Source organism: Aythya fuligula, chromosome 1 (assembly GCF_009819795.1).
Source record: "Aythya fuligula isolate bAytFul2 chromosome 1, bAytFul2.pri, whole genome shotgun sequence".
Classification (NCBI taxonomy): Eukaryota; Metazoa; Chordata; class Aves; order Anseriformes; family Anatidae; genus Aythya; species Aythya fuligula.
This window is the reverse complement of record NC_045559.1, coordinates 9985717-10006302: the sequence shown is the minus strand read 5'-3', so window position 1 is coordinate 10006302 and position 20586 is coordinate 9985717. Positions and strand designations below refer to the sequence as shown.

Genomic DNA, 20586 nt, shown 5'->3' with positions numbered 1-20586 from the left:
GCCATGGCTTCCCATTACAGTCCAGGAGAAGGCTCTTCTTTTTTTTCTCTGAGGTGTGATTCTAATGGTTTTGGCCTCGTATTAGTCCATTAGACACACAGAGACAGTTGTGCAGCAAAGGTCTTACAAAAGGAAATTGTGACATTTGAGTATGTAAGAATACATGAGTCTTTCTGTAGAAGAAGGAAAACGAGCATGAATAGAGATAATAAATAAATAGAGATAAGTTTTATGGAGAGACTTCAGCTTTATTTCCTGAAGGCATCTTAAAGTTCAGAGATTGCACAGATTTCTGAAGTTGAGAGAGAGCTCTGATACTTATGTTAAAGACCAAGCCATTCAAAATACAGTCTGGAGGGAAACTGGCCGTGTGGCCTGGGAAACTTCCAGCACAATTGAAGGCAACCAGCCCATTTGAAAAACTAATCAGCTTCATCTTAGTAGTTAAATCCAAGTCTAGAAGGTATTAGTTACACTTAAGAACTCATCATCAGTATTCAGACTGTGATGGCGATGACATAGTATGTATTTGGGCCTACCCTTGGTACCTGTCATCAGGCTGCTGGTTGCTCTCCTTAGAGGATTCACATGGTGTTTTGAAATGTAATATTTCTTTTATCCTAATGAGATCTTATTAATTAAGATCAAAACAAGTGACAAAAGATATGGACTGAGAGCCAGAACACTATTAACTGCCACAAAACTCTTAAATGGCAGTGCATTTTCTTTCTTCAGACCTTCGCAACTGCTTAAGTTGGTGACATTATCTTTCATTGTCTGTACACACATCAGGAAGTCTTTATTATGATATTATTGGACCAGCTTCAAGATTGAGAAGTCTAAAATATCCCTGTATATTGAATGTTTTTATTGAATTATGAAATGCAGAATTCAATTAAACTGAATTCTCAATAATTGCATGATGACAGTTTTTGTCTTAACGATATATGATTTTCCTATTTTTATGTTTGAGAAAATATTATTTGAAGGAGCCATATATTTTTAAAATGAATATGGAGCCATTATGCGTCTGATTAAAAAAATCTGATCAGTATCATTGTTGCTGTTGACTGCGGAGACAGGAAAGGCAGTAAGTTCAACACAAATCAAGTTCACCATTAGCTTTCAGACCATGCAGGTCCCCAAGAATCGCGAGGAGACCAGAAAGACAAGGATTCTCCTCTTTACCTTGGTGATTATTAGCTGACTTAAGCATTGAAATGCATTATGCCTCATTGGTTGAAAACCTGGAACAAAGACACCCATGGTTCACCAGTTCTCAGGCTCTCCAGTCAGCATGTCAAAACGATCCAATGAGAGTATTGAATGCTGAGGACATCCAGCAAATTTGCAACAGTCAGTAACACACATTAATATTTTATTTCTGTTCTTTACTCTAGTTTCTTTTATTACTGAAAAATGCTGGCAGTATGAAATTCTGTTTCCTGAGTATATACCAGGTGGAATATAACCAAACTGTTTCTGTCAACACGAGAGGGAGCACAGACCCATCTATCAAATTGACACAGTCCCTGCACTTGATGAGCTCAGTGGAATGAGTCTTCCACCTCCAGTTTTTGTAATGCCAATGAGTGATGAATCAGAGGGTTTTTTGACATCTGAAAGCAATTCAAGGTGAGAGAACCAAGAAGATTGTTATTTGCCAGTCAGAACTATAAATAAACTTTTCAGCATTAACAGACTCCTCCAAAGCTATTTAAATAGGCTAAAATTATATGGATTTCTATTCCCTAAGGAAAGGAATGCTATCTATATTTTAAAGTGTGTAATTTCTGCATAGATGCAGTCACACAGACAGTGGGTAGGATTTTGCCTTCCTTCATAACCACAGTAAATCTATCCTTGTTCTTTACTCTACTGGCAGTATTTTTCAGACCCAGTGTTTTCTGTTTTAAGAATTAGAAGAATTAATTAAGTTGATGGGATTTTTTTTTTCCAGTGAATCATGTTCTTGGAAAAGCTAATGAGTCACGATATTAACTTGTAATGACATTATTATATGTTTAGTTGATAACTAGGTATATTCACTAATTTGAAGTCACACAGCATTTCAGCAGAAAAAAAGTGACTCATGATTACTATACAAATTACTAATATGAAACAATTGTCATTTACAGATAACAACACACAAAGTTTTATGTATGTGGTGTGAGAGACAGCAATTACCCAGGAAGGCTACATTCTATTTTCAGACTCAATATCAGCAATATTAATAACATTAGCAGTTTGGTTGGATTTGCACAAATCAATATGAGAATGATTGAAGACCTCAGTGGATTTTTAGCACTTCTGAAGTGTAGAGATTAGATGTGCACCAGTCATATTTCTACTAAAACAAACAAAATATCCCAAAGTAAAGAAGATAAATATTCTTTCTTGATTCATGATAGCCACCTAAAATGACATAAAAAGTAAACCATATATAAAGGTGAGATTTAAGAGGTAAATGACAGCCAGATTTGAAGTGTTTGTCTTCTGTGCTACATTAATGGTACTTTCTGCAAAAAGCCTTATTTCTCTTATCTAACATATCAATAGCAAACCATATTCTGGGACTCTGTGTGGTCAAATTCCACACATTAAGTGTAGTGATTTTGATAGTTGCTCCAAATTTATGCCAACATATTCTACAATGCCAACATAAGTCTACAGTTCTTTTATAAAGTTCAGATAAGAAGCAATACTGATCATATATGATGGAAGAATAAAAAAAAATATGTATATATTATTGTTCTATTCATCTTTCTATAAAACATGAATAAAGCTTCAAAATTCATCATGGGAACAGAAAAAAAAACCCACAAGCTGATATGTTTGGATTTCTCCCATAGTTATTGTAAAACCAGGATGCACTGCTAAAAATACAGCCATATGGTAAGCAAACAAGTTTTTTAAACCTCAGTTCCCAGAAGATCTCCTGACAAAAGAAACCAAAATGGTAGAGATAATTCTAAGCGTTAACCTCTCATCCTCTTTCTTGAAATGCCCAGTCTCAAGGAAATACTGAATAGCTACATCCTCCTTGTTACCTGCATGGTACTTCTACCACTTTGCTGAGAAAAGGCACGATTTAGCACAACTGTGAAAGACCTACTGTTTTCTATGGAGGGAGCCAAAGATCTTCGAAATAGCACATGTCCACAATATACATGGTACAGTTGGACTCTCATCACGTCTTACCCCCAGTGCAGACAGCATGCCATCACAGAATACTGTTCACCATGGAAGTTTCCTCTGGATATAGTCAAGGACCTATAAGGACCTAAAAGGACCTAGATAAGTCCTTTTCTGCTTTAAGAGGGGCTCTAAGATACCCCTCTGCCCTTGCACAAGATTGTATCTGTTGTGTGAGGGAGAATGCACATGTATAAATAATTCTACTGCATTCACAATTCTGCCTTGCTTCCACTTTTTGATAGTGCATTTATCTTACCTTCTATCAGCTTCCCTGTCTGCTCTGCATTGCCCCCAGGCAAGATCTTGGCAATGTAAGCTCCAGTTTCCCCACTGCTTCCTGGAATTTCTTTTCCACCTACGACTCGGATACCTAGTCCATTGCCTGTGATCAAAAGAAAGAAAATTTTAAACAGAGATGAAACAAAAATTCACTGGAAAGAAAGCAAGAAAGAGAACAAATCATCAGTGGATACTGAAGGATGTCATCAATAACTTTTGGCTGTGGCTGGAAGATTAAGGTCCCATCTGTTACATTCCCTAAGACTAAACTTTGGGTAGGACCATTCAATTTACTTTCAGTGTAGGAAAACATTTTCTTGAGTAAATCACACAAACAACTCATCCACTGAAAATTGCATTAAAGCCAATCCTACCTTCTTTTGACAACCCTACTATACTGCAAAATGACAATTTGCATGGCAAATCTACATCAAGCAAACCTTAATTTGCAGTATTAATTAAATTGCAGTAAATTGCTAGAAATTCATGTGAAATGTGGATTCAAAGGATAGTTTTATCATATGCCTAAAACATGCATACAATTTAGCTGAAAAATTATAGTAGATGAGCTTTTAGAATCAGACAGAGTGATGAATAGATTGTTGAGGTCCCTCTGCAAAGCATGCACATTTATATCAACCTGTATTTGTCAGACACTAGTATTTTTCTTAAATATTTTCTTTTAATTGTCATTTTTTTACGTCAAAGGATGTACAAATTATGATAATGGAAAATAGCCTACAATCACTTTGTAGTAAAGCAGCATCAAATCTAACATTTTTTCTCCCTTCTTTAAGAATCACAAAGATGAAAACATTATAATAAGTTTGATTTTCTTAGTTGGAGATAAGCAAATCACTAACCTTCCCTTTATACATGTACAAGAACAAATAGGAGTGAAAACAAAATCCTTTAGAACAGTCACATAAAGGTAATCTTATCCATTGTCAGTTTTCCATGTTATCATGCTATTTTATAAAATACTTCCCATACAAGAAAAATAAATTTCTTCTTTGAAGGAAAAGAAAATTTTACAAGAGATGATTCACACTTTGATCAGGGAATGTAAAGGTTTTCTTCCCACCTTAATTGTAATGGTTAAAAATTATTTTTTCAAATTATTAAATTATTAAGATAAATCTGCTTAGTTATTACACTAATCAGATATAGGAAGCTCACTACACAATCTCTTTGCAAAGCTTTATCTTTTTAGATTAATGTTTTCCTGAGAATGCTATTAGTGTTTCCATAACTTAGCTTTGAGTTGGTTTTAGACGTCAGCTAGCCACACTGAGTTCCTGGCTAAAAAGCTTTCTACTAGTTTTTCTATCCAAGATTATTTAAGTTTATGTCCTTTGTACCTAGGCTTTCCTCACAACTGCATATTAGACATTTTCCAAATAACCATTTTATTTTATTTTGGATCCCATACAGCACAGTATAAAGATAAGAAAGTGATGTCAAAGCACTTGCAAGACAAGGAGGTGATCCAGGACAACCAGCATGGCTTCACCAAGGTCAAATCATGCCTGACCAATCTTCTGTCCTTCTATGATGGAGTGAGTGACTGTATCAGTTGAAAAAGGAAGACTTACCGATGTCATCTACCTGGATTTCTGTAAGGCCTTTGACATGTTCCCACATGACATCCTGATCTCCAAATTGGAGACAGATTTGATGGGTAGACCATTCAGTGGGTAATGAATTAGCTTTAAGGTCACACCTGGAGAGTGGTGGTCAATAGCTTCATGTCCAGGAAGAAGCTGGTGATGAGTGGTATCCCTCAGGGGTCTGTCCTGGTAGTACTGTTTACTACCTTTGTCAATGAGATAGACAAAGGAATCGAGTGCACCCTCAGCAGGTTTTCAGATCACACCAAACTGAGTGGTGCAGTCAATAAAACAGAAGGAAGGGATGCCGTCCAAAGGGACATGGACAAGGAAGAAAAGTGGGCCTGTGTGAACCTAATGAGGTTCAAGTCTAAGTGCAATGTGCTGCACTTGGGTCAGAACAATCCCAAACATAAGTATACCCTGAGAGAAAAACTCACTGAGAGCAGATCTGTAGAGGAGGACTTACGAGTTCTAGTGGGCGAAAATTTTGACATGAGCTAGCAGTGTGTGCTTGAAGCCCAGAAGGCCAACTGCACCCTGGGCTGCATCAAAAGAGGAGTGGTGAGCAGGTGGGAGGAGTTGATAGTTCCCCTTTGCTCTGCTGTTGTGAGATCTCACTTGGAGTCCTGCATCCAGGTGTGGGGCCCATAGCACAAGAAAGATGTGGGTTTGTTAAAGCAGGTCCAGAGAAGGACCATGAGGTTGATCAGAGGACCAGAGTAACTCTCCTATGAAGAAAAGATGAGATAGCAGGGGCTGGTCAGATTGGAGAAAAGGCTCAGGGGGTGACCCTGTTTCAGCTTTTCAATATGTAAAGGGGGGGCTTATAAAAAAGATGGGGAGCAACTTTTTGCTGAAGCAGAAAATGACTGGAAAAGGGGGAATGACTTTAAACTAAAAGAGGAGAGATTTGGATTAGGAAGAGGGTGAGGCAGTGGAGCAGGTTCCCCAGAAAAGCTGTGAATGCCTCATACCTGGAAGTGTTCAAGGACAGGTTGGATGGGGCTTTGGGCAGCCTGATCTATTAGGTGGCATCCCTGCCCATGGCAGGGGGGTTGGAAGTAGATGATCTTTGAGGTCTCTTCCAACCTGAGCCATTCTGTAATGAGGAGTACAGCAGAATCCTATGACAGTTGGGAATAGTCTGATGATAGCATGAAATTTGTGAATAAATTCATTGGAATTTTTGCTAAAAATTTTAGCCATAGTGGCCTCTCACTGCATTTGTCATCTCTTTGGAGTTTGAAGACCTGAGCAACATCTTTAAAAGAGCTATCTTCTTGTAAGCTTTTTATTCTGTGAATGTTTAGTAATGCAAATGTAGCATAAAAGAATATAGATCTTTTTCTGCCTCTTTTTCTGCCTCTGGACATGACAGTCATCTCCATCTTTGAACAGCAATTTAAGAATTGGAAAAATATAAGTATTTGAGTTTGAGGGGAGGGGCCTCTAAAGTAAAACTGTTAAGTTGCCTATATAATCAGCACAAAACAACACCATCAAAATACCAATGCTAATTACAGGCATAGGGAATATAATTAAATTTCAGGTACAAGACACATCCATCATGTTAGTTAATATTCCTTTAATTATAAACTTGGCATGGATGATAATCAATAAACATTGATGTTTGGCTGGTTTTGAATGTAAATTATTTGATATACAGTAAAGATACTGTGTTTTGAACAGTAGCTATATTGGCACTCTGGGACTGTGCTAATGGAGAATTCTAAGGTTATTTTTCTTTAGGAGAGGAAAGTAATTTTTCAATGTAATTGGAACAAACTTATTTTAAATTAGATATATTATTTCACTGAAAACTTGAAATTTAGCACCAGTAAAATTTATTTTTTCCTGACATGACATGGAAAGCAAACCCATCATACTACATATTTTGTAAAATGTCTTTTACAAAAAAAAAAAAAAAAAAGATAACCATCTCATTGCATAAAGTAGCCAATAAAAGCATAAAAGCATGAAAGCATGCAAGTATCAGTCCATCCTTGGGCCACTGAAATTCATACTGACTGCTCTGCTGCTCTGCACACTTATCAGAGAACTTCTGATCAAACACTATTGTAAGATTCAATAATATGTTCCAGGGCTGAGGCTCATACTAAATGCAGTTAATCTAAACTAAACAAATTCTTAGTGCACAACACAAAAACTCATACACAGGTAACTTACTTTTAATCTACACAACCAATGTATGGACTTTTCATCAGTAGGAATAGACTCAGTAACATTGGGGAATAAATCTAAAGGTTCACAGTTTTCTTATGACACAGTACATCAGTCTCTGTCTATGATATCTTAATGGCCGATGGGTGGTTTGTCATATAAATGGGTGTACATGACACCCGGTTTCACAGATAAGTCTATGGATATCTGTGCTAGATTACTGAAAACCATGGTTGACATTGTTTCTGATTTTGCAAATCTAAGTTGTTTTACCATACTGCTACTAAGAAAATAATTTTTTGTTGATGTAATATTTAAAGGTTTTTATTCCTATAGAACTTGAAAAGTCTTGTGATTTTAAATTTGCAGCTTTTAGAGTCAAATATATGACTGATGTATTAAGTAGGAGCATGCTTGCTAAGGAACAACCGTATGTGTGTGTATGTGTGTCAGTTTGCAAATAACAAAAATGTTGCTGGGCAATTTGGAGGAATTCAAATTAGTGGACTTTTTTTTCACTAAATTAAAAAATTCTGTTTTGTTATTATGATGTTGCAGAAATGCCACTAGAAGAAATAGTTTAAATGATAAAAATGTTAATTTCTGGGCAATCAGAATAAATGAATTACTTTTTGCACAATGTGTTTTAAGTGTTGGGTTCTGAATGACAAAGAAGTATTGCTTGGATGTTGCTGTAGTGTCTAGTGTGAAGATGAGATTTCAGACCTGTTTATGGATACTGCATCTACTGAAAATGTTAAGTTTACTGTTTCTGTTTACAATGACATTACCCAATTTATCACACAGAATGCTTAATTCTTAATGCTTAAAAATATCATCAGTCATGGTTTCTCCTTTCTCCTTGTTCTTTTGTTTGTTTGCTTGCTTGTTTTGTTTTTTAGTCTTTGAGTCTTAATTTGAGTCTCTCTCACTATTTTGATATATCCAGACATAATCTTTCAGTTTTAACTTTTCATAGCTAATGTAGCTTTTTATCTTTTTTTTTTAGAAAATTTACTGTTTTCTTCTTTATATGACATAGGATTTGTTTACTGTCAGAAATCAGATCATTGTGCTATGAATGAGAGGGCATCTTTCAGAACTCTATTGATTTATATGGAAAATATCTTCAAGAATATATCTCTTCATATAGAATTTTACATATTTAAGATCCAATCTTTTTTTAGGATTTTTCAAAGTTAGAAGACCACTAATTAACTACAACTATTTTTACTGATATCCCAAGACTGTGATCCTACCTTCCTGTATAGTCTTTACTGAAGCCTTAAGATGAGGTTAACAAGGCATATCATGCAACTACATTTATTTTATATTTTGATAAACAAATATTCTTACTAAATTGTTAAAATTAATTTATGACCCACTGACTTGTATAGCTGAAAATATGAAGGTAGGAGCTTTAATGAAGACTGCAAATGCCTAGTAGATGAAAAGTTGCTTTTGAAAGCACGCCGTACTTAGAGAAAAATACTAATCAATTTGAATCACCTAGATTTTTTTTCCCCAATTAACCCACTTTGTGACTTTCAAAACAACATTTCACGTGTCATTTCATATCCGTCCAAACATCACAAATTATTTAAGTGATGCATATCCACATGTATATATTTGAATAGTGACCAACAACCTGGCACTAATAAACCCTGTCACCAGTGACCTGGCAAGCAACATGGCAGAAGTATTTTAAAAATACCTCATTCTCTTTTACCTTATCTCCACCATCCCCTAATTTGTGCAAAATCTGACTTACTTATTCTAAATTTGTGTAGCTCAGTGTTCTCAGAACACCATGAAATCGTAGCACCTGGTATATTTTGTTGTTCCACAGTAGCAACATAGTGGAAAGATTAGAAACATCACTCAGTTTATTTACTAATAATAAATAATTTATTTATTATTATTCATTATTATTTATTATTAATATAATATATTATAATTATATTATATTTATATAATAATAAAAATAATTTATTTTGCTGTAGTATGCTGACCATAACCTAAGTTCTGCAATTACAATTCGTCTTGTTTTCTTCATTATGGAGATAATACAGATCAGATTGCTGCCAATCTGTTGCTGCTGCTCTGTTCACAGGGAAATTCATGAAATCTTATCATCTTTCTACTACTTAGTTGAGCTCAGTCATTAGAGTATAAAGAGCCAAGATTTACTGGAACTATTTCAGCATCTAGGTTTGACTTTCAAAACAAATGTCAATAACTCCCTATATAAATTACAAGTTTTTTTTTTTAAAAAAAAGACAGAGAATTAATGAGTAACTTGGAGCACACCAGGCATTTGTTGTTTGTTCCTGTCTTTACGCAAAAATGAAAATAAAGTTTGAAAGGATAATTTTCCATTATAAAAGTAAACAGGATTCCAGCACCAAATGCAGGGCCTGATATTGCTTAATTATTAAGTCCCATATAGAAGCAACAACTGCACCCCTGGCTGAGAATGTAGCCATGTGACCCAGAAGCTCTGTGCAAATATTGTTCATATTGTTCATGTGCTAACTCAAACAAGTATTTCCTCAGGACTAAATTTTCAAAGCATGAAACCATTTGTCTAATGACATGAGCAAAGAAAGAAAAGAAGCAATTAGAACATGCAACATATTTTTTCAGTAATCACACATGAGTTTGTGTGAATTGGCATAGGAAACTCTTAAAATCATTAGTAGCAATCTGACTCTTGTCACAGCTAGATACAGAGATATATGATTTTTTAACAGACTTTTAGGTGACTGAATTTTATATATATATGTAACACCTATTGATTTTGATATCTAGTGCCTAAGAGCATGGCCTTTGAGACAGTAGTTAAAAATCACTATCTATTTCTGGAAAACCATGGTCTTTTTACAAACATCAGATGTTTCATGCTTTGAAGTTGAAACTTTATAAAAGTGAAATTGAAAAAGTTGAAATGGACTTGAACTGAAAAATGCTGATGAGGACAATGATACATGCCCCTGATAAATTTGAAATGGAAGATATATTTAAACTTGAAAATGCAGATTGGGTCTTTTGGTTTGGGTCCATGAGCCAAAGCATAGACATACCACCAACTGAAGTAACTACACAAGTCCACATTTATTTTGCATCACTTTCAAGCAATATATTAAAAAAAAAAAAAAAAAAAAAAAAAAAGATAATAATTCAAAATCAGATGGCTGAATCATAGAAAAGGAGGATAACAAAGACCTTTGGGGGGGGGCAAGGTCCAATGGTAGGCATTAGAAAAATGCACGAGAATAAAGAATGAAAAGGAGACATTAGGCACAAAATATTTTGCAATGTGACAAAATGCCATGCTACAGCAATGAGAACAAATTAACCTAACCAAACAATATGAAGTCTTCCAAGTCTACTTGGCTGTGAACAGAGACACAACCTTCCTCTTGTGTTCATTTACTATACATTATCTCCTCATTCTTTCTCTAGTCTTATCTAGCTCAGACATATGGTGATGGTAGGCATTTATCTTACACCATGTTCCATTATCTATATGATTAGAATTGTGAGTCCCAGAAAAAAGTGATGAAGAAAAAACAACTGTCTTTGGAGAGTTCAGATTGAAAAGTGAATAAAAGCAAACTATTTATTTAGATATCACAGTTATGATAAAGCAATCTGGAAAGTCTGGAGGACAGATGGAAAACAAACATGACAAAGCAAACAAAACCAAGTTAGATCAGACACTTGGAAAGCAACAGGAAAAGTAATGTGTATAATCAAATCCAAGGTAAATTTTTATTTGCATTATTATTACTATATGATTCTGTGGAATACATAATATGACGATCCATATCAAAGCTTGGTTATCTGTATGGGTACAACGTTTTCAAGATTGTTTGCAGGAAAATTGTTTTTTGCACTTTCAGAACTAAATTAACTTTAGTGAAGTTGTTTCCTAGAAACATGATTAAACCTAGTCAGTTATTCTACTTCTTGGCTATTGGCAATTAAAGCATAAAATATACATGAAGCCAAATCCCAAGCAGATGAAATTCAGATAATTCCAGTTGTTTTAATAACATAACATTGATTTATGTCAGCTGAGAAACTGCTTCATGCTGCTTTGCACACTGGCTATCATCCTGAAGGATCATAAAGTGATCCTAACAAATTAGCATCCTGGAGCACTTATTGTATCTACTTTAAAACAAGATACAGGCTTCTTTTTGGATGGTCTGTCACATCAGAATAAGATTCATAAGGTTAAGGTGCCATTAATGGTAGGCTTCTCTATTTAAAGCTATGGTAGTTTTAAATCTATAAAAAACTGTCAGCACTGAGATTCATCTGTGTTTACTGATAGATGCCAGTGCTCAATAGATGCCACTAACTTACAGCTGAATTCAATATTTTAAAATGTTTTGAACTCTCTCATCCCTATTAGCTTTAACATTTAAGAAACAGCAATACATTTAGTGTAAATATGATAAATACATAAGATATATGTATACAGTGTATACATAGTATAATATACATATGTATAATATAATATACATAGTATAATGCATAAACAAAAGCCATTAGGAAGGGAGTAGATCTCCTTACATACAAAGAAGCAATCACTTCTTCATGAAGTGACTGAACCACAGACTGCTGGAAGGTATGAGAACATTGCACTGTGCTTACTCTGGGCTTGTATTCTTATATATTTTCTACCAGAGCCATGATAAAGGTCTACAAGATATAAGCTACAAAGCTTATATCTCACTTAGTACAACTGTTCTAATATTTAACACATTTGGGAGAGTTTTGCTATCTTCAATAAGTGGTATATACAATTTATACCTGCTAAAAAGGTAGATATCTAGACTTGTCAAATATAAAGTTATGTTCCTGGTAGCAACACAGGATGATGTTAGCCTCCTTTGCTGCTAGGGCATATTGTGTTCAGCTGGCCTCGAGACCAAAAAAATATGTATTTTCTCCCCATCCACCTAAATAAATAAATAAATAAATATCCAAGATCTTCTCCAGGGACCTCTTCTGCAGACCTGCTCCCCAGCTAGTCAGACCCTGGCTTGTGTCATTGTACAGGGGTCCTCCTCCCAAGACACAGGATTACTATTTGTCATTGTTGAATTTCACAATGGTTCTTGCTGGCCCATTCCCCCAGCCAGCTATGGTCCCTCTGAATTGCAGTCCTGCCCCTAAACCTTTCCCCCTAATCCAGTGTCATCTGCTAATGAGAGTTTACTTCATCAACTCCTCCAAATCACTGATAACAATATTAAATGGGGTGGGTCATAGCACATGTATTATGTGCCTGCAGTAAAAGCACAACTTGTTAATCACACCCCTCTAAATCCAATCATCTAACTATTTTTTTCCTCATCAAGTTGCCCAGCCATCCAGAATACCTGTAACATTCAAATTCCAGGTCAGAAATTACAGTAGGAAAATACCTGAAGTCTAGAGTTCATCTCAGCTAACAGCAGTACTATAACTTCAATCCAGTTTCATAAAATATTAAAGATTCTTACTAGGATGAATCTACCCCAAAAGACATGCTTTAATCTGTTCAACCAATATGTCAGCCAATTGTTTATGGCTTCACTGTAAAAAAAAAAAAAAAAAATCAATCTTCATGACATTTTTAATGCTACAGTAGTTGCATTTAGCTTAAGCTTTTTGTTAATGTTCTTAATGAAGGGGAAAATCTGAATAGGTTTTATTGATGTTTCCAACATAGTATAAGGCAACCCTCTCATCATAGGAAAAAGATTTACATAAAGGATGCTCTGCTGGCATATCGCAACTTTGCAACTTAATTGGTGTGCTACAGATCTGGCATTTAGTGATGTCTTAATACAGGGTAAATAATAGATCAATCCTATGTGAATGATATCAGCTATCTTAACATCTTGGACAAAAACTTGAAACCGTTCAGCTTTATTTAACTATTTGCAACTGGATCTTCAGTTTTGAAGTTATCTATATTTTGTTAAGAAAGTAACAAGTAAAGGCTTGACAATTTACCATGCAAGTTCTCTTAATTACAACTTTGTGCACTGCCCTTTTATTACAGACATTGCATAATGTCCTGATATTACAGATTCACAGAAACTGTAGATGGGTGTTTATGTAATTAATCCAACTTTCGTTGTTGTTGTTTCAGTACACTTATTAGAGCAGAGGAAATCCATGTGATATTTGTGCAAATGTGTGTTGGCAATGGTTAAACAGAAGCTACATCATTGTCTACCAGTTCCTGTCTACCTCTGGAACAGGAGACATGTTGGGGAGTGTACATGTAATGGAGAGCATTTATGGCTCTTGGTCAACATTTTGAAATGTTGACCAAGGAATCTTTAGGAAAGATGGTAATGCCTGTGCTTAAAAGGTACCCAACAAAGCTTCTGCACACTTGATAATTCCTCTTGACAGAAAACCAAAAGAATATCTGACCCAAATGGCCGTCCTGCACAAGGGAATCAAGTGACATAGTCTTACATGGATTACTGTCATGAATGAGGAATAACTTGTGAAACTATTAATTGCAAAGTTAAAACTTCTTTCAAAACAAGTAATACCTGCAACCATCTAATTCTTTGTAAAAAACTCTGAACTTTCCTTCTTTTCTGTGAAAAAGGCAGTAAAAAGACAGTAACTTTTTTTTTTTTTTTTTTTTTTTTAAGTGTGTGTATATAATTCTTTAAAAAGATTACTATATGTCTGTAAATTACTCAAAATAAATGAAGGAATTCTAGTTCCTCTGTCATTAAACTTTTAACTCATTGCCTGGAGAACAGCCTAAGCTGGCAACAAGACAGAAGCGTATTGTTTATTCTCAGAAGTGTCACAGCACAGCTGTTCAGATTGCCCCACTGGAAAAATTGTGTTCACCATTTGACAGTTCAGTTCTTGCAACCACTCAGTCTGTGGACATGGCCTAACTTTGTATAATTTGTAAAATGTGTATAAGTTGGAAACGGGGAACTGTCCACTAAGACACATGCTGAGACCGTCAGTTCATTTCACATGCTCTTTCCCTGGTGACATCAGTCACTGCTGAATGAGGTTAGTAAATATATCCAGCAATTTCTCATCTACCTTGAGTTTACATTCATGTCTTTAAGTAATGAAGTCCCATTACTGCTGTTGTACCCAACTTAAGCCAGTTTAAAAAAAAAAAAAGAAAAAAAAAAGGGGAAAAAAAAGCATATATTTTTTTTCTTTTGCATTTTAAAATGGGTGAGTTGACAAAATGATTTTTAGTTGTTTTCTTTATATATATATAGAGAGAGAATATATCATCTTGTGATATACACATTTCTTGTCACACAAATATTTCTTATAACAACTTGACTATTGCAGAAGAAAAACAGTTTATGAATTCAGCAATTTACTAATAGATTGTTATTAGTGAATTTAACCCCTTAAAACACAGTTTTTGTGACGGGGATAAAGGAAAATTCTTTATCTGCATTTTTGGGTGCCTGTCCTCAGACAGCTTTGTCTTCATCAGCCTTGACTGTCTAGTGTCAGCTTCACTCCCTTTCTTGATGAACAGATTTTTTTTAGGAACAAGAACACTTTCTGGCAAGCTTTATGTTATTTAAATGAAATTTTGCAGAAAATTTCCATATATCCTTTTACCAAAGTAAAACAGCAAGCAAACATGCAAGGAATGAGTGCATATTATCTATCAACAATATATAAAAACAAACAAACAAACAAAACAAAACAAAACAAAAACAAAAACAAAAAACAGAGAAACAAATAAATAAATTCAGAAACAGATAAAAAATAATAGATTTCACCTGATAAATGCTGCACCTCAGTTAGCAGGTGTAATGATGCTATGAGACAGTCACAAACTCAAATTTCCCTATCCATCCACAAGAGCCATTTTCTCCATGTCAGTGACCTGCAGAATCAGAACATCTTAACTAGAATTATCCTTCAGCCAGGCTGCCTGGGAGCATAAAGCTAGCACATTTCAAAGACCTGTATAGTCTATGATGAAGTAAATTGTGGACGGAAGGCAATCATTCTCAATATGGTACATCACACTGCTCTGGAAAATGCATCTGACTCAAACAGACATTTGTCACTTGGTGATAAGGAACAATGAAGTCCTTTAAACAACTAGTCCTCTGCACATCTTTTGATTTTTATATAGCTTCTTTGTACGTAAGCAATATACACTCATCTAATCTAAGATCTCTACAAGACAAAAAATCTCAGTCTAAATTAGTCACATCATGCTTCTTTTATAATCAAGTGAGGAAAACAGATGTATCCAAAAGGTTAACTAAAGTATTTCAACATTCAATTAATTGCCCTTTGTAACTGCTTCATTCTAGCATAATTATTAAACCTATTCACATTTTTTTACAGCCACTATGCAAAGAAGGGTCTTCATTTTCCTCTGAGAGCTGCTAAGATCATTTAGGCTTCACCAGAGAACTGAAACTCTAAACTGACATTTCTGTGCCTTTAACTTTTCTTTTGTTAGGACTTTGTCAAGGACTCTATTAATGTCCATAACAAGTCATTTGACCAATGGCAGATGCCCCTGAATGTCTTGTCTTCAACTGATTCAAGAGAAAGTGCTGACATGTGGTAGATGCAGTTAGAGGTTGACAGATGCTGTTTCAGTGGCTGTCAAGCTCATTCATATGCTCCTGCTTTCCTTTTGGCTTTCCATTGGAAACTGAGGGCCTGGTACTCAGTATTGCATTGGTCTACTTCTGCAGAGATACGAAGCAAATTGGAATTTTATTATTGGTAGACACATTGCACTCTTAATTACCTCCACTCATCTTATGATATTTATGCAATTCTTAAATGGGTGTTTATACACTGAAAATGCATAAACTGAGCTGTAAAAGAGAGTTCATGGAAAGTATTTGAATACACATCGGTAATCCATTTCAAATGCAAGTTATTTTAGAGAGAAGCACATAAACTTGGCATATATGTTTTGTATCTCTACAAATTGTTTCCAACAAATATGAAAATATGCTTTATTATCATTATTATTACTTAGGAAGGTCAAATGTCATTAAGTTCTTTTTAAGATCATTAATAAGACACAAAAATACATCTCTCCATTCCTGTACTTCCATTCCTGTCCTCACCTACTGCTGTATGACTTCACTGGAAAATCTCTGAGGTTGCCTGTTGATAACAGCTCTGCCCCTTTCTGTTTATTGTTATTTAATGTCTGTGCCAGGTCTCTGATAAGGAGAGAGTACTTGAGGGAATGATGGCTGTTAATTAGGTATTAGACCCTTTCACAGTAACAAGTGTTGGAGGGGATACAATTTTTGCAAAGTGTTGTTTCATTTCTTCACAATGCTAAACTAAAGAAAAAGGAAAAGCAATCCTCTGAGAAAAGTCTGAGGACAAGAGGTGAGTTACACTTTTACTCTAGGTCTATGTCACATGCAACATGGACTGTGACTACATTTCATGCATTCTTTCATTGATTAATCATCACGTATTCACTGCACTTCAGTACTCCTGTAAGAACTGAAGTTGCTGAACTTGCAGGTGAAAAAACCCTAAATAAGTAGGGTTACATGTTTAGAGACTATAGAAGTGTGGACTTGGTACAGAAAAACACTTCTAACTCTCTACTTCTCAGTCTGAATATATAGCCCATTAACTGGCATGGTTTAGAGGTGTGTTGCTGCATATAGGAATCCATAATCCTTATGGAGAGTATGAGGCACCTCTGACTTGTGTAGCCTTACAGCTACCTCTTATCAGTTTTGCTGATATTACTGCTAAGGTGAGTGACACAGTCTCCCACACACAGTCCAATTAGTTGTTGTTTTTTTTTTTTTTTGCTCTAGTACAAACTTCACAGCTTTTTCTGAATTAGCTTTCTGCCTTTTTCTCTTGCCTCAGAATTGAATAGGATGTTCCACAACATGGACAGCGTGGCTCTCTACCGGTACATTTTGCTCCATGGAAACACAGAATATCCTACATTTGAAAAGGGGAGAGTTACTTGTGTCTCAGTTCCATGCAAGGCAAAGCAGCAAGAATTACTTTAACTTAGATGCACTCCGTGATCATGTAGACCTACTGAATTTGTTTGCCTCGTTCGGAAGAACACAATGGGGGTTTTCCTCCTTGCAACATTTCCAAAGGCATTGACAACGCTTTGTTGTCCTCAATATCATGCCCACCCTTCCCTTCTTCAAATGTTTCTATGAAGTGTTAAAAACCAGAAGAGAAAATACTGGCAGAATAAAGCAGTGCTTATGCTGGTTATGCTAAGGGATCCAAAAGAAACGAGGGATTCTCAGTGAAAACAAACAGCGAGTTTCTGGAGCACTAAATACTGCTACATTATAATTCTCTGATCACTGCCATCATTGCTTTGGCACCTCAGCAGAATGATGATGCCAATTCCTTTTTTTTTTTTTTTTTTTTTTTTTTTTTTTTTTTTTATGCAAATTTTTCATCAATCTTTGTAGAGAAAATCCTTGTCAATTCCTTCCTAACTATCAGCATTTCCTGAGGAGGGGAGAGTGAATACCTTGAAAAGAAGAGCTGTGAGTTCTAGATGACGGCATATACTGAAGAAACAAGAAACCTCCAGAGACAGGGCAGCTAGCAAGTATATATTTATTTTCCATTCAGAGCTACAATTTTCTTGCCATCACATTTTTGGCCTGGTTCCTTATTCTTAGACACCTCGTTCGCATGCTAAATTTTTCATTAAATGTTTCTGTGTGCAAAATTATGTAAGAGGCACCAAAGGCATCTGTACCTCAAGTACCAGTTTTCATTAAGCAAGAAAACAAATAAGCAGAAAGCGTATGCACAGAATGTGCAGTGAAACAGCCTGAATTTTGTACAGAATGGCCGAGGTTGGAAGGGAACTCTGAAGATCATCTACTTCAGCCCACCTGCGGAACAGGATCACCTAGAGCACATTGCGCAGGATGGCATCTAGGCAGGTTTTGAATATCTCCAAAGGAGACTGCACTACCACTCTGGGCAACCTGTCCCAGTGCTCAGGCACCCTCACAGTAAAGAAGTGTCCACTCATATTGAGCTGGAACCTCCTGTGCTACAGTTTGTGCCCATTGCCTCTTATCCTGTCACTGGGCACAACTGAAAAGAGACTGGTTCCATTCTCTCAACACCCTCGCCTCAGATATTTATATGCACTAATGAGATCTCCCCTCAGTCTTCTCTTTTCCAAGTTCAACAGGCCCACTTCTTTCAGCCTGTTCTCATGTTCCAGTCCTCTAATCATCATCCTCTGGACTTGCTCCAGTAGTTCTATGTCCCTCTTGTACTGGGGAGACCAGAACTGGACACAATACTCCAGGTGTGGCCTCACCAGGGCTAAGTAAAGAGGGAGGATCACCTCCCTTGACCTGCTGGCAACACTCTTCTGAATGTACCCCAGGATACCGTTGGTCTTCTTGGTAGTCCACTGGGACTCCCAGGTCTCTCTCTGCAGAGCTGTACTCCAGCAGGTCACCCCCAGCCTGTACTGGTGCTTGGGGTTAATTCCTCCCTAGGTGTGGGACCCTGCACTTGCCCTTGTTGAACTTCACGAGGTTCCTCTCAGCCCAACTCTCCAGCCTGTCAAGGTCCCTCTGAACGGCAGCACAGCCCTCTGGGGTATCAGCCACTCCTCCCACCTTTGTGTTGTCAGCACACAAATTGAGACACTATTGATATTCATAATGCGACAATTTCTGGATCCCTAAACAGGAACTGACCTTCACTATGTAAAGTATGTGGTGAGATCTATGGGATTCAAATTATAATAGTAATGTAAGTTTGAAATACAAGTGTGCCCTATAGTTACATCTGTGGTATAGCTGGGTACCCATGGAATTTGCTTGTGTGCCTACAGGTATACTGTTTGCATACTTAGGATGTGTTAATTTATTCTCCCAGTTGAGAATCTGGCAGTATTGGGAAGGCAGCTCACATTATCAAAGCAACTCAGCTATCAAATTGATCAAACTGCACATAGATCATTCAAATGATCAGTAGAAACTGTTCTTGCATGTGTAGAAAACCTCACACAAGGCAGTCTTTGATGCACAAAGACAGTGTGTTTTGCAAACACTGTAAGATAACCACAGACAGTGGATGACACACATGTAGTCACACAGGACCACATTCCAGTTGCTTCAGCAACACAACAGTTAAGGGAGTCTCATCCAATACAGCTGAAGTGCCTGCTGCAAGGATCTTTGACCAGAGACTCACATTGCCACCTGCACAGTGCCTGGCTGAGCCCTGGGGAGATCTGGCTCCCCACATCAGCATTATTGAAGTGTTTTGTTTTAACATACACTCTTCCATTGTCTATGCAACAAGTATAAGGCAATCAGTTAAATATGATGATTCAACAAATCATTTGGTACTTTTGATAAGAAAGAGGGAAGGAGAAAGAGAGAGAAGGAGAAGAAGGAGGGGAACAGAGAAAGGGTGATGAATAGAACAAGAGAGAGGGAAGAAACCAAGAAACAGAGAAAAAGAAATAAACCAGCCAGCCAACCAGCCCTGTCATCTAGATCAATACCCAATAATCTTAATTGTGTCTTACTGCTGTAGTGGTGTATAAGCGATTATATTGTTTAATATACCAGTATTTTAATTAACTTCTGTGTTTCTAGACTTGGATTTCTAAGTGTGCCTCATTGTCTAGTTAATAAGGACATATTGCTATAAGTCTGTAGATACCAAGTAATAAAAATTGAATTTTTAAACCAAAAAATAAAAACAAACAAACAAAAAAATTGTGTGAGGCTCCTGGAGAGTCTATTTTGAAAGCTTGGGGTTCAGCAGAAAATACTGCACATTTAAAGAACTTTTCTATCTACTTTAATTCTTGGGTACTGAGAAAGGGAGGCACAAAGCCACAAGTTTATGGTACCTCAAATATGTACAAGGAGGGAGAAATAACAATTCATTCTGGCTCAATTCCTCCCTGTTGGTACCCCATTCCACCTTTGGCTCTTCTCTGTACAATCCACATTTCAGCCTCCTCATATTTGTAGGGAAATCTGTATATACACCAGATAGAAGTATGTCTCTGCAGGGATCCAAGGATTTTTCTGGGTTACAAACCAGAAGTATGACTGCAGTTTGCACAGACATAACCAACTTTGCTTACACCAAGGAGAAGTTACGTACAATACAGCACAGCTACAGCAGCAAGCAATCCCAGCATGGGCTATGAAATCTTGGCAGGACCCTAAGCGAATATTCAATCCAGTGTGATCTCACGCCGAGCAGTGAATTTATAAATGGGAAGTCAATATCTGCAACCTTGCCTGTCCAGTCA

General features: G+C 36.3%; 1 protein-coding gene across 5 annotated transcripts in view; it reads right to left on the bottom strand.

The window, feature by feature from the left end:
* Window positions 1-20586, bottom strand: part of PCLO (piccolo presynaptic cytomatrix protein) — a 365900-nt gene that overhangs the window by 114847 nt on the left and 230467 nt on the right. For all 5 annotated transcript variants that reach the window (XM_032208140.1, XM_032208141.1, XM_032208145.1 and 2 more), the window contains exon 10: window positions 3455-3580. In XM_032208140.1, the coding sequence (XP_032064031.1) occupies window positions 3455-3580 (126 nt within the window). The remainder of the gene's footprint in view (window positions 1-3454; window positions 3581-20586) is intronic.